General features: G+C 46.0%; 1 protein-coding gene across 1 annotated transcript; it reads left to right on the top strand.

The window, feature by feature from the left end:
• The first annotated feature begins 1,190 nt into the window (after positions 1-1,190).
• Positions 1,191-15,873, top strand: LOC106592009 (Fc receptor-like protein 5). The gene is made up of 10 exons (XM_014183317.3): positions 1,191-1,535; positions 1,741-1,767; positions 2,106-2,387; positions 2,619-2,930; positions 3,333-3,605; positions 4,036-4,356; positions 4,591-4,701; positions 4,799-4,838; positions 5,162-5,285; positions 6,092-15,873. The coding sequence occupies exons 1-10, from the start codon at positions 1,496-1,498 to the stop codon at positions 6,110-6,112; spliced, it is 1,551 nt and encodes a 516-aa protein (XP_014038792.3). The 5' UTR covers positions 1,191-1,495; the 3' UTR covers positions 6,113-15,873.
• Positions 15,874-16,895: the final 1,022 nt, after the last annotated feature.

The following is a 16,895-nucleotide window of genomic DNA, read 5'->3' as shown; positions in this document are numbered from 1 at the left end:
GGTTAGTAGTTACAGTGTGTTGTCTAGATGGACAGTATAGTAGGTTAGTAGTCATAGTGTGTTGTCTAGATGGACAGTATAGTTGTAGTAGGTTAGTAGTCATAGTGTGTTGTCAAGATGTACAGTATAATTGTAGCAGGTCAGTAGTCACAGTGTGTTGTCTAGATAGACAGTATAGTTGTAGTAGGTTAGTAGTCATAGTGTTGTTTAGATGGACAGTATAGTTGTAGTAGGTTAGTAGTCACAGTGTTGTCTAGATGGACAGTATAGTTGTAGTAGGTTAGTATATATAGTGTGTTGTCTAGATAGACACTATAGTTGTAGTAGGTTAGTAGTCACAGTGTGTTGTCTAGATGGACAGTATAGTTGTAGTAGGTTAGTAGGTTAGTAGTCATAGTGTGTTGTCAAGATGGACAGTATAGTTGTAGTTGTAGTAGGTTAGTAGTCATAGTGTGTTGTCTAGATGGACAGTGTAGTTGTAGTTGTAGTAGGTTAGTAGTCATAGTGTGTTGTCTAGATGGACAGTATAGTTGTAGTTGTAGTAGGTTAGTAGTCATAGTGTGTTGTCTAGATGGACAGTATAGTTGTAGTAGGTTAGTAGTCACAATGTGTTGTCTAGATAGACAGTATAGTTGTAGTTGTAGTAGGTTAGTAGTCATAGTCTGTTGTCTAGATGGACATTATAGTTGTAGTAGGATAGTAGTCATAGTGTTGTTTAGATGGACAGTGTAGTTGTAGTAGGTTAGTAGTCATAGTGTGTTGTCTAGATAGACATGTGTAGTTGTAGTTGTCGTAGGTTAGTAGTCACAATGTGTTGTCTAGATGGACGTATAGTTGTAGTTGTAGTAGGTTAGTAACAATGTGTTGTCTAGATGGACACTATAGTTGTAGTAGGTTAGTAGTCATAGTGTGTTGTCTAGATAGACAGTATAGTTGTAGTTGTAGTAGGTTAGTAACAATGTGTTGTCTAGATGGACAGTATAGTTGTAGTTGTAGTAGGTTACTAGTCATAGTGTGTTGTCTAGATGGACAGTATAGTTGTAGTAGGTTAGTCGTCATAGTGTGTTGTCTAGATAGACAGTATAGGTTAGTAGTCATAGTGTGTTGTCTAGATAGACAGTATAGTTGTAGTTGTAGTAGGTTAGTAGTCAGTGTGTTGTCTAGATAGACAGTATAGTTGTAGTTGTAGTAGGTTAGTAGTCATAGTGTGTTGTCTAGATAGACAGTGTAGTTGTAGTAGGTTAGTAGTCAGTGTGTTGTCTAGATAGACAGTATAGTTGTAGTTGTAGTTGTAGTAGGTTAGTAGTCATAGTGTGTTGTCTAGACAGTGTAGTTGGAACTTTTTGATGAGAGACGCACATACTCACGTTATCTCTCTCTAGCATGTGGTGAACCGTGCAACACCCTGAAACACTCATACACACACACACACACACACACACACCCCATGACACGTATACAGACTTCATGCTTCGGATGAAGACCGAACCTGGGAATGAAGAAGAAACAAGAATTATGTTTATTGCCTGTTTTAGGTGAGTCAGTGAAACAATTTTGTATTCATTTTTTAAACAAAGTTATACCCTGGCCCCAGATCTGCTTGTGGCTCTTAACGACTCCATTGCTGTTATTGTCAAGCCAAACATGGCAATGCCATAAGGAGACTAGGACCCAGCCTAACATAGTACAGTTGACAAGTGTCCTGTACTAAAGTATTTCTGTTGGTTTGTTCTCTTCCAGTTGTGGCCTGTCTAGTGTCCATAATGGGTATGTTTTCAAATTGTTCCGTTTTTCTGTTTTCCAATTACATTCAATTAAAAGTTATATCTCACATATGACTCTTTTCAGTCTATTATATTCCTCCAAATGAGTTTCACATCCATACTAAGCTCTCCAACTGCTTGACAGCACCGTTCTAAAGAACCTAAACAAATCTAAAACCATGTTTCTGAGCTCTGTGGCCCACTTCTTAGATCTGGGCTGAAGTTTCCTCTAGGTACAGATCTAGGATCTGCTTCCCCAACCATTCCCCAACCATTAAGGAAATGCAAAACTGACCCAAGATCAGCATCTTGAGGCTACTTCAACCTACTCCCTCTCTGCAGGTGGTTCACCTCTCCCTAGCCCTATTCTGATTGGTCCAGAGAAGGCCTACCTAAACTCCAAGGTAGTGTTCCAATGTAGGTCACCTGGGTCTCCTCCACCAAACACATACGAGCTCCTGAAGGACGGCAACCACCTGGTCGCCACGAGCAACGACCTCCAAGACGACCAATCGGCTACGTTCTTCCTGAAGATCTCTGTGACGTCAGAAGGATCGTACCACTGCAGGGTGACAGCAGGTGGAAACATGGGCCTCAGTGGAACAGTCCGCCTGCAAGTAGTGAGTGAGTAGAAGGGTGTGTGTGTGTGTGTGTGTGTTTGTGTGTGTGTGTGTGTAAAGAGGGGGATGGACTGTGTGTGTGTTAACTAGACGTGTGTGTGCTTACAAGTAAGTGGTAGAGCTGTTTCAGTGGAATCGATCATTTCACAGCTAAATGCTTTCACCCATCCCCTTCCTCCATCCTCCTGTCCTCCATCCCCTCTCCTCCATCCCCCTCTCCTCCACCCCACCTCAGTCCCTGTCTCAGGCACTATGGTGACCTCTGACCCCGATCCTCCAATTCTCTACGAAGGGTTGCGGCTCACTCTCACCTGTGATGTCACCAAGGGCTCCCACCTATCCTACACCTGGTTCTACAACAGACAGGAAGTGACATCATCTCCAACCTCACCTTTGACCCCGCTTCTGCTCTGGCCGGTGGGGAACACGCTGGTGGTGGAGAGGGTCACAACAAAGCATGCTGGGAATTATTCGTGCATTGCCGGGACCAGGATGCAGACCAACAGCAGGTTCTCCAGCAGCAGAGAGATCACGGTCAGGGTCAAAGGTACAACTGCAGAGTTTAAAAGTCGAAGGTTAAGTCACAACCACAACCATACTGGACCTGGGGAATGGCGATCACAGAGACTATTTACACAGAGAACATATAAAATGTTGACCGTGTCAAACGTTTTGCTCTCTTTTATCTCTCTCTTCCTTTCCCTTTCTCGCCCTCCTTTCTCTCCCCCCTATTTCTGTCCCCCTCTGTCTCTCTCTTCCTTTCTCTCTGCCCTACTATCTCTCTGCCTCTCTCTCTCGATCTCTCTCTTTATCTCTCTCTCTTCCTTTCCCTTTCTCACCCTCCTTTCTCTCACCCTATTTCTGCCCCCTCTGTCTCTCTCTTCCTTTCTCTCTGCCCTACTATCTCTCTCTCTCTCGATCTCTCTCTTTATCTCTCTCTCTCCTTCAGCCTACCTCTCCGTACCCCAAATATCCTTCACCATCTCCAAAGAGGGTTCGAGTTACCGCGGCAATGTGACCTGCAGGTCGTCAAGGGGAACCCCTCCAGTGACCTTCTATCTCTTCCTTGACGACAAGGAGGTGGGTTCCGACGTGGCAACGGAGTCGCTGGTTGCCTGGTTCCCCGTTGCCATGGTTCCCGGGCGTGACATGGGCGCGGTGCGGTGTACAGTGGAGAGTGATGCCCAGAGACTGACCAGCAGACCCCTGACTCTGGTAGTGGGTACGGGCTAAACCTATGTGTGTGTGTGTGTGTATTGTAGTATTCCATGTGTTTCCTGCATGTGTTTGTCATGATAGCTTGATGAGTATTGACTGTGTTTATGTCATGATAGCTGTATGAATGTTGACTGTTTTTATGTCATGATAGCTGTATGAGTGTTGACTGCGTATGTCATGATAGCTGTATGAGTGTTGACTGCGTATATGTCATGATAGCTGTATGAGTGTCGACTGTGGCCATCGCTCCCTCGCTCTCCCCCTTCCCATCCCTTCCTCCTTCTCATTCCTTCCGCACTCCCTCCCCCCCTTCCCATCCCTTCCTCCTTCCTATCCCTCCCTCCCTCCCTCTCCTTCCCATCCCTCCCTCCCCTTCCCATCACTTCCTCCTTCCCATCACTTCCTCCTTCTCCTTCCTTCCTCCCTCCCTCCAGTCCCAGTAGGAGGCTCACCAAAGGTGGATGTGGAGTACCTTTACAGGGTTGATTCCAAGATGGTCGCTGCTCGTCTCCAATGCCTCCTGAGCCTCGGGACATTCCCTTTCTTCTCCTGGTCCCTCAACGGCTCCCCCCTCCTTCACCCCTCCGAGGGAGACTCCTCTCACCCCTCTCACGCCCTGGCGGATGGAGGGCGCACCCTATTCCTCACCGAGATCACCCTAGAGGACTCTGGGTATTATCGGTGCAGGGCAAGGGACAGTTATGACGTAACGTCCGCCTGGGTGGAAAGCCAACCTGTCCTTGTGCGGGTCACAGGTGAGTTAGGATGTGTCCCAAATGAGGAAGAATTAGTCACCCATAGGCCATAGTCAAAAGTAGTGCACCAAATGGGGAATAGGGTTCCATTTTGGAAGCACCCTAAATGATATATATTTTTTAACTGTATTAACTTTATGCATGTTGGCGAGTTGACAGGTGAGTTAGGTTGAAACTTTACAGGTGAATTGGTTGTGGTGACCTCTCTCTCCCCTCTCATCTCTGTCCATACAGAAGTTGCCACGACAACCATAGAGGTCATGGCCATAGTGTTCTGCTGTTTCCTCATGCTGACCCTGGCAGGGGGTGTGGCCTGTGTGATGAGGATGCTCAACCGCCAACGAGGTGTGTGTGTGTGTTCAGAATATGGTCACTGTTCTTAAATGTGTCACTCTCAGTCTTTCGTTCTCTCTCTCTCTCTCTTCCTCCCCCTCTCTCTCAGACATTGTTGCAAGCAGCGAGGAGAGAGCGAGAGCGGCAAAGTGAGTCCTGTATTTCTTTACGTATATTGTAGGCCTACAGTGTTTTGAAACTATCCAGTTTAATTCAACCCAACTATGATCCCTTCCAAAACCTCCTTGTACTGTCTCAGATTAGTGTCATTGCCCTTACAAACATCTCCCTCTTTCTCTCTCTTTATCTGTCTGTCTGTCTCCGTCTTTCTGTCTTTCTCTCTCTCTCTCTCTCTCTCTCTCTCTCTTTTTCTGTCTGTCTCTGTCTTTCTGTCTGTCTGTCTGTCTGCCTGTCTGTCTCTCTCTCTCTCTCTCTCTCTCGCTCTCTGTCTCTTTAATGTCTCCCCCTTCAGTGAAAGACGATTCAGCGAACATTTCTGCATCATTCCAGATCCACTTTCTCTGTCTGACATCACTACCAGGTCAGGGGTCAAGCAAGTGGACACTTCCTGTGTTGACAGTGATGTTGAGAATCAGGTAGAGTTGATGACGCATTTAAAACAACTAAGAGCTCGGAATTCAGAACTCGGGAATCTCCAACTTCCAACTTCATTGCATTCAAAACAACTGGGAACTCGGAAGAAAACGAGCTCCGACTGGGAAAAGTCTTTTATTTATTTATTTTATTTTATTTCACCTTTATTTAACCAGATAGGCAAGTTGAGAACAAGTAAAACAAACATACAGTCAATAATACAGTAGAAAAATAAGTCTATATACAATGTGAGCAAATGAGGTGAGATAAGGGAGGTAAAGGCAAAAAAGGCCATGGTGGCAAAGTAAATACAATATAGCAAGTAAAACACTGGAATGGTAGATTTGTAGTGGAAGAAAGTGCAAAGTAGAAATAGAAATAATGGGGTGCAAAGGAACTAAATAAATAAATAAATAAAGTAGGGGAAGAGGTAGTTGTTTGGGCTAAATTATAGATGGGCTATGTACAGGTGCAGTGATCTTTTTGAAAGGTCATCCAACACGAAATTCCATCTTGGGAACTCTGGCCTCTTTCTTGAGCTCCAACTTTCTGACCTGAAGATCACTGATGTCATGATTTGACCTTGTATTTTTCAGGGTTCCCAGTTGTTTTGAACGCAGCAATAGTACAGCCAATATACCACTGATATTAGCTGCATGATTTTGAATCTAGACTCCAGAATAATCCAATGTGTAAAAAGGAGATTTTAATGTTGCACTGACAAATGTCCATAGAGTATATCACTTTTTTATGATATATATTTTGGGAAAATACAACCTTTTATCATAACTGTTCTTTCTCTTTTCAGACCCTTGAGATCACAATATAACCGACGTGATGAAATAAAACCCAACTTTAGACCGACGGGTTCCTCACAAAATAATCCTTCAATGTAATTTTATCCAACAAACTATTATAACATTTTTTTTTCAAACACTTCAGCCCATTTTTCAGATTGAAGTGTTATATTTTCAAAACTCTTACAACAAAACTCAGAACACTTGTAATGTCCCCTGTCTTATGTTCAGAACCTTTGTTTTAACATTAATTTGTGCTGAACACATCTTTCACCCGAGTCATACCATGACAACACTTTGTTTAGTTACCAATCAATCAGATAACGACAGGCTCACCAGTTAGTCATTTTAACTACAGTTTAATCCAATAGCAAAAAATACAAGATACATACAAACTGTCCTTTTTGAAGTGCTGAATAGATAGAAGAGTATATGGTAAATATCATTTTCCGTACAGTATTGGGCCATAACTTGACATGCGCAATTATTTTTGAAAACCCTATTTTGTTGTATCCAATTGTGAGCATGTTGAGACGTATGTCAGTCTTACAGTTTCATCATCCTTACGATAATGAACTGACGAAATTCAAGCAAGGGTTGCCTTCCAGAAAGACACCAGAGATTGTAACATTCTCTGTTTCACGGAAACATGGCTCTCTTGGGATATGTTGTCGGAATCTGTTCAGCCACCGGGCTTCTTCATGCATCGTGCCGACAGAAAAACTCCTCTCTGGGAAGAGGAAGGGCGGGGGTGTATGCTTCATGATTAACAACTCATGATGTAATCATAACAACATACAGCAACTCAAGTCCTTCTGCTCACCCGACCTAGAATTCCTTACAATCAAATGCCGGCCATATTACCTCCCAAGAGAATTCTCGTCAGTTATCGTCACAGCTGTGTACATTCCCCCTCAAGCAGACACCACGATGGCCCTCAAGGAACTTCACTGGACTGGAAACTGGAAACCATATATCCTGATGCTGCATTTATTGTAGCTGGGGATTTTAACAAAGCAAATTTGACAACAAGGCTACCTAAATTCTTCCAGCATATTGATTGCAGTACTCGCGGGGGTAATACACTCGACCACTGCTACTCTAACTTCCGCGATGCATACAAAGCCCTACCCCGCCATCCCTTCGGCAAATCCGACCACGACGCCATCTTGATCCTACCGTCTTATAGGTAGAAACTCAAACAGGATGTACCAGTGACTAGAACCATTCAACACTGGTCTGACCAATCGGAATCCATGCTTCAAGATTGTTTGATCATGCGGACTGGGATATGTTCCGGTCAGCCTCAGAGAACAACGTTGATCTATATGCTGACTTTGTGAGTGAGTTTATAAGGAAGTGCATTGGAGATGTTGTACCCACTGTGACGATTAAAATTTACCCTAACCAGAAACCGTGGATGGATGGCGGCATTCGTGCAAAACTGAAAGCGCGAACCACCGCCTTTAACCATAGGAAGAGGTCTGTGAATATGGCTGAATATAAACACTGTAGTTATTCCCTCCGCAAGGCAATCAAACAAGCGAAATGCCGGTACAGGGACAAAGTTGAGTTGCAATTCAACGGCTCAGACATAAGACGTATGTGGCAGGGTCTACAGGAAATCATGGACTACAAAAAGAAAACCAGCCACGTCACGGACACCGACGTCACACTTCCAGACAAACTAAACACCTTCTTTGCCCGCTTTGAGGATATACAGTGCCACCGTTGAGGCCCGCTATCAAGGACAGTGCCCCCCCTTTCCTTCTCCGTGGCCGACGTGAGTAAAACATTTAAACGTGTTAACCCTCGCAAGGCTGCTGGCCCAGACGGCATCCTTAGCCACGTCCTCAGAGCATGCACAGACCAGCTGGCTGGTGTGTTTACGGACATATTCAATTGCTCCCTGTCCCAGTCTGCTGTCCCCACATGCATCAAGATGGCCACCATTGTTCCTGTACCCAAGAAGGCAAAGATAACTGAACAAAATGACTACTGCCACGTAGCACTCAATTCTGTCATCATGACGTGCTGAGAGACTAGTCAAGGATCATATCACCTCGACCCTACCGGCCACCCTAAACCCAATTCAGTTTGCATACCGCCCCAACAGGTCCACAGACAATGCAATTTCCATCACACTGCACACTGCCCTATCCCATCTGAACAAGGGGAATACCTATGAAAGAATGCTGTTCATTGACTACAGCTCAGCATTCAACACCATAGTACCCTCCAAGCTCATCATCAAGCTGGAGGCCCTGGGTCTCAACCCCTGTGCAATTGGGTCCTGGACTTTCTGACGGGCCGCCCCCAGGTGGTGATGGTAGGAAACAACATCTCCACTTCGCTGACCGTCAACCCTGGGGCTCCACAAGGGTGTGTGCCCAGCCCTCTCCTGTACTCCCTGTTCACCCATGACTGCGTGGCTATGCACGCCTCCAACTCAATCATCAAGTTTGCAGATGACACAACCATCGTGGGCTTGATTACCAACAACAACGAGACAGCCTACAGGGAGGGGGTGAGGGCACTCGGAGTGTAGTGTCAGGAAAACAACTTCTCACTCAACATCAACAAAACAAACGAGATGATCATGGACTTCAGGAAACAGCAGAGGGAGCACCCCCCTATCCACATCGAAAGGACAGCAGTGGAGAAGGTGGAAAGTTTTAAGTTCCTCGGCGTACACATCACAGACAAACTGAAATGGTCCACCCACACAGACAACCTCAGGAGGCTGAAGAAATTTGGCTTGTCATCCAACACCCTGACAAACTTTTACAGATGCACAATCGAGAGCATCCTGTCGGGCTGTAACACAGCCTGGTACAGCAACTGCGCCACCCTCAACCGCAAGGCTCTCCAGAGGGTGTACAACTCATCACCGGGGCAAACGACCTGCCCTCCATGACACCTACAGCACTCGATGTCACAGGAAAGCCAAAAAGATAATCAAGGACATCAACCACCTGAGCCACTGCCTGTTCACCCCGCTACCATCCAGAAGGTGAAGTCAGCACAGGTGCATCAAAGCTGGGACCGAGAGACTGAAAAACGGCTTCTATCTCAAGGCCATCAGACTGCTAAACAGCAATCACTAACTCAGAGAGGCTGCTGCCTACATTGAGACCCAATCACTGGCCACTTTAACAATGGATCACTAGTCACTTTAAACAATGCCACTTTAAATAATGCCAGTTTAATCATGTTTACATATCTTACATTACTCATATCATATGTATACACTGTATTTTATATCATCTATTGCACCTTGCCTATGCCGCTCGGCCATCGCTCATCCATATACACTGCTCAAAAAAATAAAGGGAACACTTAAACAACCCAATGTAACTCCAAGTCAATCACACTTCTGTGAAATCAAACTGTCCACTTAGGAAGCAACACTAATTGACAATAAATTTCACATGCTGTTGTGCAAATGGAATAGACAACAGGTGGAAATTATAGGCAATTAGCAAGACACCCCCAATAAAGGAGTGGTTCTGCAGGTGGGGACCACAGACCACTTCTCAGTTCCTATGCTTCCTGGCTGATGTTTTGGTCACTTTTGAATGCTGGCGGTGCTTTCACTCTAGTGGTAGCATGAGACTGAGTCTACAACCCACACAAGTGGCTCAGGTAGTGCAGCTCATCCAGGATGGCACATCAATGCGAGCTGTGGCAAGAAGGTTTGCTGTGTCTGTCAGCGTAGTGTCCAGAGCATGGAGGCGCTACCAGGAGACAGGCCAGTACATGAGGAGACGTGGAGGAGGCCGTAGGAGGGCAACAACCCAGCAGCAGGACCGCTACCTCCGCCTTTGTCCAAGGAGGAGCAGGAGAAGCACAGCCAGAGCCCTGCAAAATGACCTCCAGCAGGCTACAAATGTGCATGTGTCTGCTCAAACGGTCAGAAACAGACTCCATGAGGGTGGTATGAGGGCCCTACGTCCACAGGTGGGGGTGGTGCTTACAGCCCAACACCATGCAGGACGTTTGGCATTTCCCAGAGAACACCAAGGTTGGCAAATTTGCCACTGGCGCCCTGTGCTCTTCACAGATGAAAGCAGGTTCACACTGAGCATGTGACAGACGTGACAGAGTCTGGAGATGCCGTGGAGAACGTTCTGCTGCCTGCAACATCCTCCAGCATGACCGGTTTGGCGGTGGGTCAGTCATGGTGTGGGGTGGCATTTCTTTGGGGGGCCGCACAGCCCTCCATGTGCTCGCCAGAGGTAGCCTGACTGCCATTAGGTACCGAGATGAGATCCTCAGACCCCTTGTGAGACCAATTGCTGGTGCGGTTGGCCCTGGGTTCCTCCTAATGCAAGACAATGCTAGACCTCATGTGGCTGGAGTGTGTCAGCAGTTCCTGCAAGAGGAAGGCATTGATGCTATGGACTGGCCCGCCCGTTCCCCAGACCTGAATCCAATTGAGCACATCTGGGACATCATGTCTCGCTCCATCCACCAATGCCACATTGCACCACAGACTGTCCAGGAGTTAGCGGATGCTTTAGTCCAGGTCTGGGAGGAGATCCCTCAGGAGACCATCCGCCACCTCATCAGGAGCATGCCCAGGTGTTGTAGGGAGGTCATACAGGCACATGGAGGCCAAACACACTACTGAGCCTCATTTTGACTTGTTTTAAGGACATTACATCAAAGTTGGATCAGCCTGTAGTGTGGTTTTCCACTTTAATTTTGAGTGTGACTCCAAATCCAGACCTCCATGGGTTGATAAATTGGATTTCCATTGATTATTTTTGTGTGATTTTGTTGTCAGCACATTCAACTATGTAAAGAAAAAAGTATTCAGATCTAGGATGTGTTGCTTAAGTGTTCCCTTTATTTTTTTGAGCAGTATATTTACATTTTACATTTACATTTAAGTCATTTAGCAGACGCTCTTATCCAGAGCGACTTACAAATTGGTGGATTCACCTTATGATATCCAGTGGAACAACCACTTTTCAATAGTGCATCTAAATCTTTTAAGGGGGGGGGGGGGGCGCAGTGCCCTTGTTTGGGTGTAGGGCCTGATCAGAGCCTGAAGGTACGGAGGTGCCGTTCCCCTCACAGCTCCGTAGGCAAGCACCATGGTCTTGTAGCGGATGCGAGCTTCAACAGGAAGCCAGTGGAGAGAGCGGAGGAGCGGGGTGACGTGAGAGAACTTGGGAAGGTTGAACACCAGACGGGCTGCGGCGTTCTGGATGAGATGTAAGGGTTTAATGGCACAGGCAGGGAGCCCAGCCAACAGCGAGTTGCAGTAATCCAGATGGGAGATGACAAGTGCCTGGATTAGGACCTGCGCCGCTTCCTGTGTGAGGCAGGGTCGTACTCTGCGAATGTTGTAGAGCATGAACCTACAGGATCGGGTCACCGCCTTGATGTTAGTAGAGAACGACAGGGTGTTGTCCAGGGTCACGCCAAGGTTCTTAGCACTCTGGGAGGAGGACACAATGGAGTTGTCAACCGTGATGGCGAGATCATGGAACGGGCAGTCCTTCCCCAGGAGGAAGAGCAGCTCCGTCTTGCCGGGGTTCAGCTTGAGGTGGTGATCCGTCATCCACACTGATATGTCTGCCAGACATGCAGAGATGCGATTCGCCACCTGGTTATCAGAAGGGGGAAAGGAGAAGATTAATTGTGTGTCGTCTGCATAGCAATGATAGGAGAGACCATGTGAGGATATGACAGAGCCAAGTGACTTGGTGTATAGCGAGAATAGGAGAGGGCCTAGAACAGAGCCCTGGGGGACACCAGTGGTGAGAGCACGTGGTGCGGAGACAGATTCTCGCCACGCCACCTGGTAGGAGCGACCTGTCAGGTAGGACGCAATCCAAGCGTGGGCCGCGCCGGAGATGCCCAACTCGGAGAGGGTGGAGAGGAGGATCTGATGGTTCACCGTATCAAAGGCAGCAGATAGGTCTAGGAGGATGAGAGCAGAGGAGAGAGAGTTAGCTTTAGCAGTGCGGAGAGCCTCCGTGACACAGAGAAGAGCAGTCTCAGTTGAATGACCATTCTTGAAACCTGATTGATTTGGATCAAGAAGGTCATTCTGAGAGAGATAGCAGGAGAGCTGGCCAAGGACGGCACGTTCAAGAGTTTTGGAGAGAAAAGAAAGAAGGGATACTGGTCTGTAGTTGTTGACTTCGGAGGGATCGAGTGTAGGTCTTTTCAGAAGGGGTGCAACTCTCGCTCTCTTGAAGACGGAAGGGACGTAGCCAGCGGTCAAGGATGAGTTGATGAGCGAGGTGAGGTAAGGGAGAAGGTCTCCGGAAATGGTCTGGAGAAGAGAGGAGGGGATAGGGTCAAGCGGGCAGGTTGTTGGGCGGCCGGCCGTCACAAGACGCGAGATTTCATCTGGAGAGAGAGGGGAGAAAGAGGTCAAAGCACAGGGTAGGGCAGTGTGAGCAGGACCAGCGGTGTCGTTTGACTTAGCAAACGAGGATCGGATGTCGTCAACCTTCTTTTCAAAATGGTTGACGAAGTCATCGCAGAGATGGAGGAGGGGGGGGGGAGGGGGAGGAGGATTCAGGAGGGAGGAGAAGGTGGCAAAGAGCTTCCTAGGGTTAGAGGCAGATGCTTGGAATTTAGAGTGGTAGAAAGTGGCTTTAGCAGCAGAGACAGAAGAGGAAAATGTAGAGAGGAGGGAGTGAAAGGACGCCAGGTCCGCAGGGAGGCGAGTTTTCCTCCATTTCCGCTCAGCTGCCCGGAGCCCTGTTCTGTGAGCTCGCAATGAGTTGTCGAGCCACGGAGCAGGAGGGGAGGACCGAGCCGGCCTGGAGGATAGGGGACATAGAGAATCAAAGGATGCAGAAAGGGAGGAGAGGAGGGTTGAGGAGGCAGAATCAGGGGATAGGTTGGAGAAGGTTTGAGCAGAGGGAAGAGATGATAGGATGGAAGAGGAGAGAGTAGCGGGAGAGAGAGAGCGCAGGTTGGGACGGCGCAATACCATCCGAGTAGGGGCAGAGTGAGAAGTGTTGGATGAGAGCGAGAGCGAAAAGGATACACGGTAGTGGTCGGAGACTTGGAGGGGAGTTGCAATGAGATTAGTGGACGAACAGCATCTAGTAAAGATGAGGTCAAGCATATTGCCTGCCTTGTGAGTAGGGGGGGAAGGTGAGAGGGTGAGGTCAAAAGAGGAGAGGAGTGGAAAGAAGGAGGCAGAGAGGAATGAGTCAAAGGTAGACGTGTGGAGGTTAAAGTCACCCAGAACTGTGAGAGGTGAGCCATCCTCAGGAAAGGAACTTATCAAGACGTCAAGCTCATTGATGAACTCTCCAAGGGAACCTGGAGGGCGATAAGGATGTTAAGCTTGAAAGGGGTGGTAACTGTGACAGCATGGAATTCAAATGAGGAGATAGACAGATGGGTCAGGGGAGAAAGAGAGAATGTCCACTTGGGAGAGATGAGGATTCCAGTGCCACCACCCGCTGGCCAGATGCTCTCGGGGTATGCGAGAACACGTGGGCAGATGAGGAGAGAGCAGTAGGAGTAGCAGTGTTATCTGTGGTAATCCATGTTTCCGTCAGTGCCAAGAAGTCGAGGTGCTGGAGGGTAGCATAGGCTGAGATGAACTCTGCCTTGTTGGCCGCAGACCGGCAGTTCCAGAGGCTGCCGGAGACCTGGAACTCCACGTGGGTCGTGCGCGCTGGGACCACCAGGTTAGAGTGGCAGCGGCCACGCGGTGTGAAGCGTTTGTGTGGCCTGTGCAGAGGGGAGAGAACAGGGATAGACAGACACATAGTTGACAGGCTACAGAAGAGGCTACGCTAATGCAAAGGAGATTGGAATGACAAGTGGGCTACACTTCTCGAATGTTCAGAAAGTTAAGCTTACGTTGCAAAAATGTTATTGACTAAAATGACGAAGATGATACAGTACTGCTGGCTGGTGAAGTAGGCTAGCTAGCAGTGGCTGCGTTGTTGACTTTGTTTGAACGTGTAGCTGGCTAGGTAACCTATTTTCGTCGCGGGGGACGAAAATAGCTGGCTAGCTAACCTCGATAATTACTCCAAACTACACAATTATCAAACTATGACAAAGTCAACTAACACTGCACTAGTCAAATCGTTCCGTTGTAATGTATTCGTTTCTACAGTGCTGCTAGTCAGTAAAGGTTGGCTAGCTAGCAGTGGGTTTGATGATGACTAGGTGTGTTGACTAAGTCTGGAGTCTGGACAACGGTGTCGCGTCGCGGCGCGGCTGGCTAGCTAACCTCGATAATTACTCTAAACTACACAATTATCTTAGATACAAAGACAGCTATGTAGCTAGCTAGCACTACACTAATCAAGTCGTTCTGTTGTAATGTAATAGTTTCTACAGTGCTGCTAGTCAGTAAAGTTTGGCTAGCTAGCAGTGGGTTAGATGATGATTTGGTGTGTTGTCTAAGTCTGGAGTCCAGACAACGGCGTCGCGTCGCGGCTGGCTAGCTAACCTCGATAATTACTCTAAACTACACAATTATCTTAGATACAAAGACAGCAAAGACAGCTATGTAGCTAGCTAGCCCTACACTAATCAAGTCGTTGTAATGTAATAGTTTCTACAGTGCTGCTAGTCGGTAGAAGTTGGCTAGTTGGCTAGCTAGCAGTGTTGACTACACAATTATCTTTGATACAAAGACGGCTATGTAGCTAGCTAAGAAAAAAATTGCTCAGATCAAACAAATCAAACCTTTGTAATGTAATGAAATGTAATATTACCTGTGGAGTGAAGCGAAGTGCGACTACCCGCTCCAAACCCGGAAGTTATGTATTTATATGTATTTATATGTACATATTCTCATTCACCCCTTTAGAGTTGTGTGTATTTGGTAGTTGTTGGGGAATTGTTGGATTACTTGTTAGATATTACTGCACTGTCGGAACTAGAAGCACAAGCATTTCATTACACTCGCATTAACATCTGCTAACCATGTGTATGTGACCAATAAAATTTGATTTGATTTATACAGTACATATGTCAGTCTTACAGTTTCATTATCCTTATACAGTACATATGTCAGTCTTACAGTTTCATTGTCCTTATACTGTCACGCCCTGGCCATAGAGAGCCCTCGGGGTTCTCTATGGTGTTTTAGGTCAGGGTGTCACGTCCTGGCCAGTATAAGGGTTAATTGTCATTGTAGTTTGGTCAGAACGTGGCAGAGGGTATTCGTTTTATGTGGTTCGGGGTGGTGTGTTTGTTGAAGGGGCATTTGATTTAAGTATTCCGGGGTGTTTGGGCACTGTTTGATATTCATGTTATCTATGTTTAGTCTAGTGAGTCTGTTTCTATGTTTGGTTAATTGGGGTTGGGACTCTCAGTTGAAGGCAGGTGTTGTCTATTTGCCTTTGATTGAGAGTCCCATATATTAGGGTGTGTTTGTGTTTGTCATTTGTGGGAGATTGTTCTGTGTTTAGCCTTGTGCCTTGCCAGACTGTTTTGTTGATCGTTCGTTCTTTTGTTATTTTGGTGTTCATTTTGAATTTATTAAACATCAAGATGAGCATACACATACCTGCTGCGTTTTGGTCTCATCACTACGACAACTGTGACACAGGGTGTGATTAGGGGGGTTTCTCGGTATTATATTTCTATGTTGGTGTGTGTGTATGGTTCCCAATTAGAGTCAGCTCATAATTGTTACCTCTAATTGGGGATCATACTTAGTGTGTCCTTTTTCCCACCTGCGATGTGGGATATTGTTTTGTTTTGTATGAGTGCCTATGTGCGCTACGTATTTCCCGATCGTTATATCTTTGTTATTTTGGAAGCTTCATTAAAATGTGGAACTCTACTCACGCTGTGCCTTGGTCCAATTATTCATATGACGGTCGTGACATATACAGTACATATGTCAGTCTTACAGTTTCATTATCCTTATATAGTACATGTGTAGAACAAATGATCAGATATATGGGGTATTGTGTAGGTATCACGCCCTGACCTGAGAGAGACGGTTTATTTCTCTATTTTGTTAGGTCAGGGTGTGGGGTGGGCATTCTATGTTTTGTATTTCTTTGTGTTGGGTATGGCTCCTAATCAGAGGCAGCTGTCTATCGTTGTCTCTGATTAGGAATCATACTTAGGCAGCCTTTTCCCACCTGTGTTTTGTGGGTAGTTATTTTCTGTTTTGTATTTCGTTACCTGACGGAACTGTTTGGCTTTTCGTTTTGTTTCTTTTGTTCTAGTGTTTCGTTGTTTAATAAACCATAATGAACACTTACCACGCTGCGCTTTGGTCCCCTCTCTACGACAGCCGTAACAGTAGGTATTGTAATGCAGTAGGCTACAGTTGAAACGTCCTGGTGTAGCCTGGTGTAGCTATTTCTGCCCCATGCAACACTGTTCAGGAACACTTTTTCTGTGTGACTTGTCAACTGATACAGTATCGCCTGTCTCTCTGCTTGAAATTCATCAGTTTACAGTGTATCAATGAAATTTGGATAACGAGTAGAATATATTGTTATATACAACTCAGGTATAAATATATTGTTACATACAACCCAGGTATAAATATATTGTAATATACAAAATCAGGTATAAATATATTGTTATATACAAATCAGGTATGAATATTTTGTTATACAACTCAGGTATAAATATATTGTTATACAACTTAGGTATAAATATATTGTAATATACAGTTATTACAGTTATGAAACTATATAGGTAAGCACTACTCCATTTTGGTTCAGCAGTTATCTGTTTTGAGCCGTTTGATTAAGTGATAGACAAATGTATTGTTAACAAATTACAAGAAAATCATATCAAAAGTAAAGTGAATATTGCATTTTGAAAGGCAGATACTTGAATATG

This window comes from Salmo salar, chromosome 02, assembly GCF_965601325.2.
Source record: "Salmo salar chromosome 02, fSalSal1, whole genome shotgun sequence".
Taxonomy (NCBI): domain Eukaryota; kingdom Metazoa; phylum Chordata; class Actinopteri; order Salmoniformes; family Salmonidae; genus Salmo; species Salmo salar.
The sequence above is the reverse complement of the archived record's forward strand: the minus strand, read 5'-3'. Positions and strand labels throughout refer to the sequence as shown.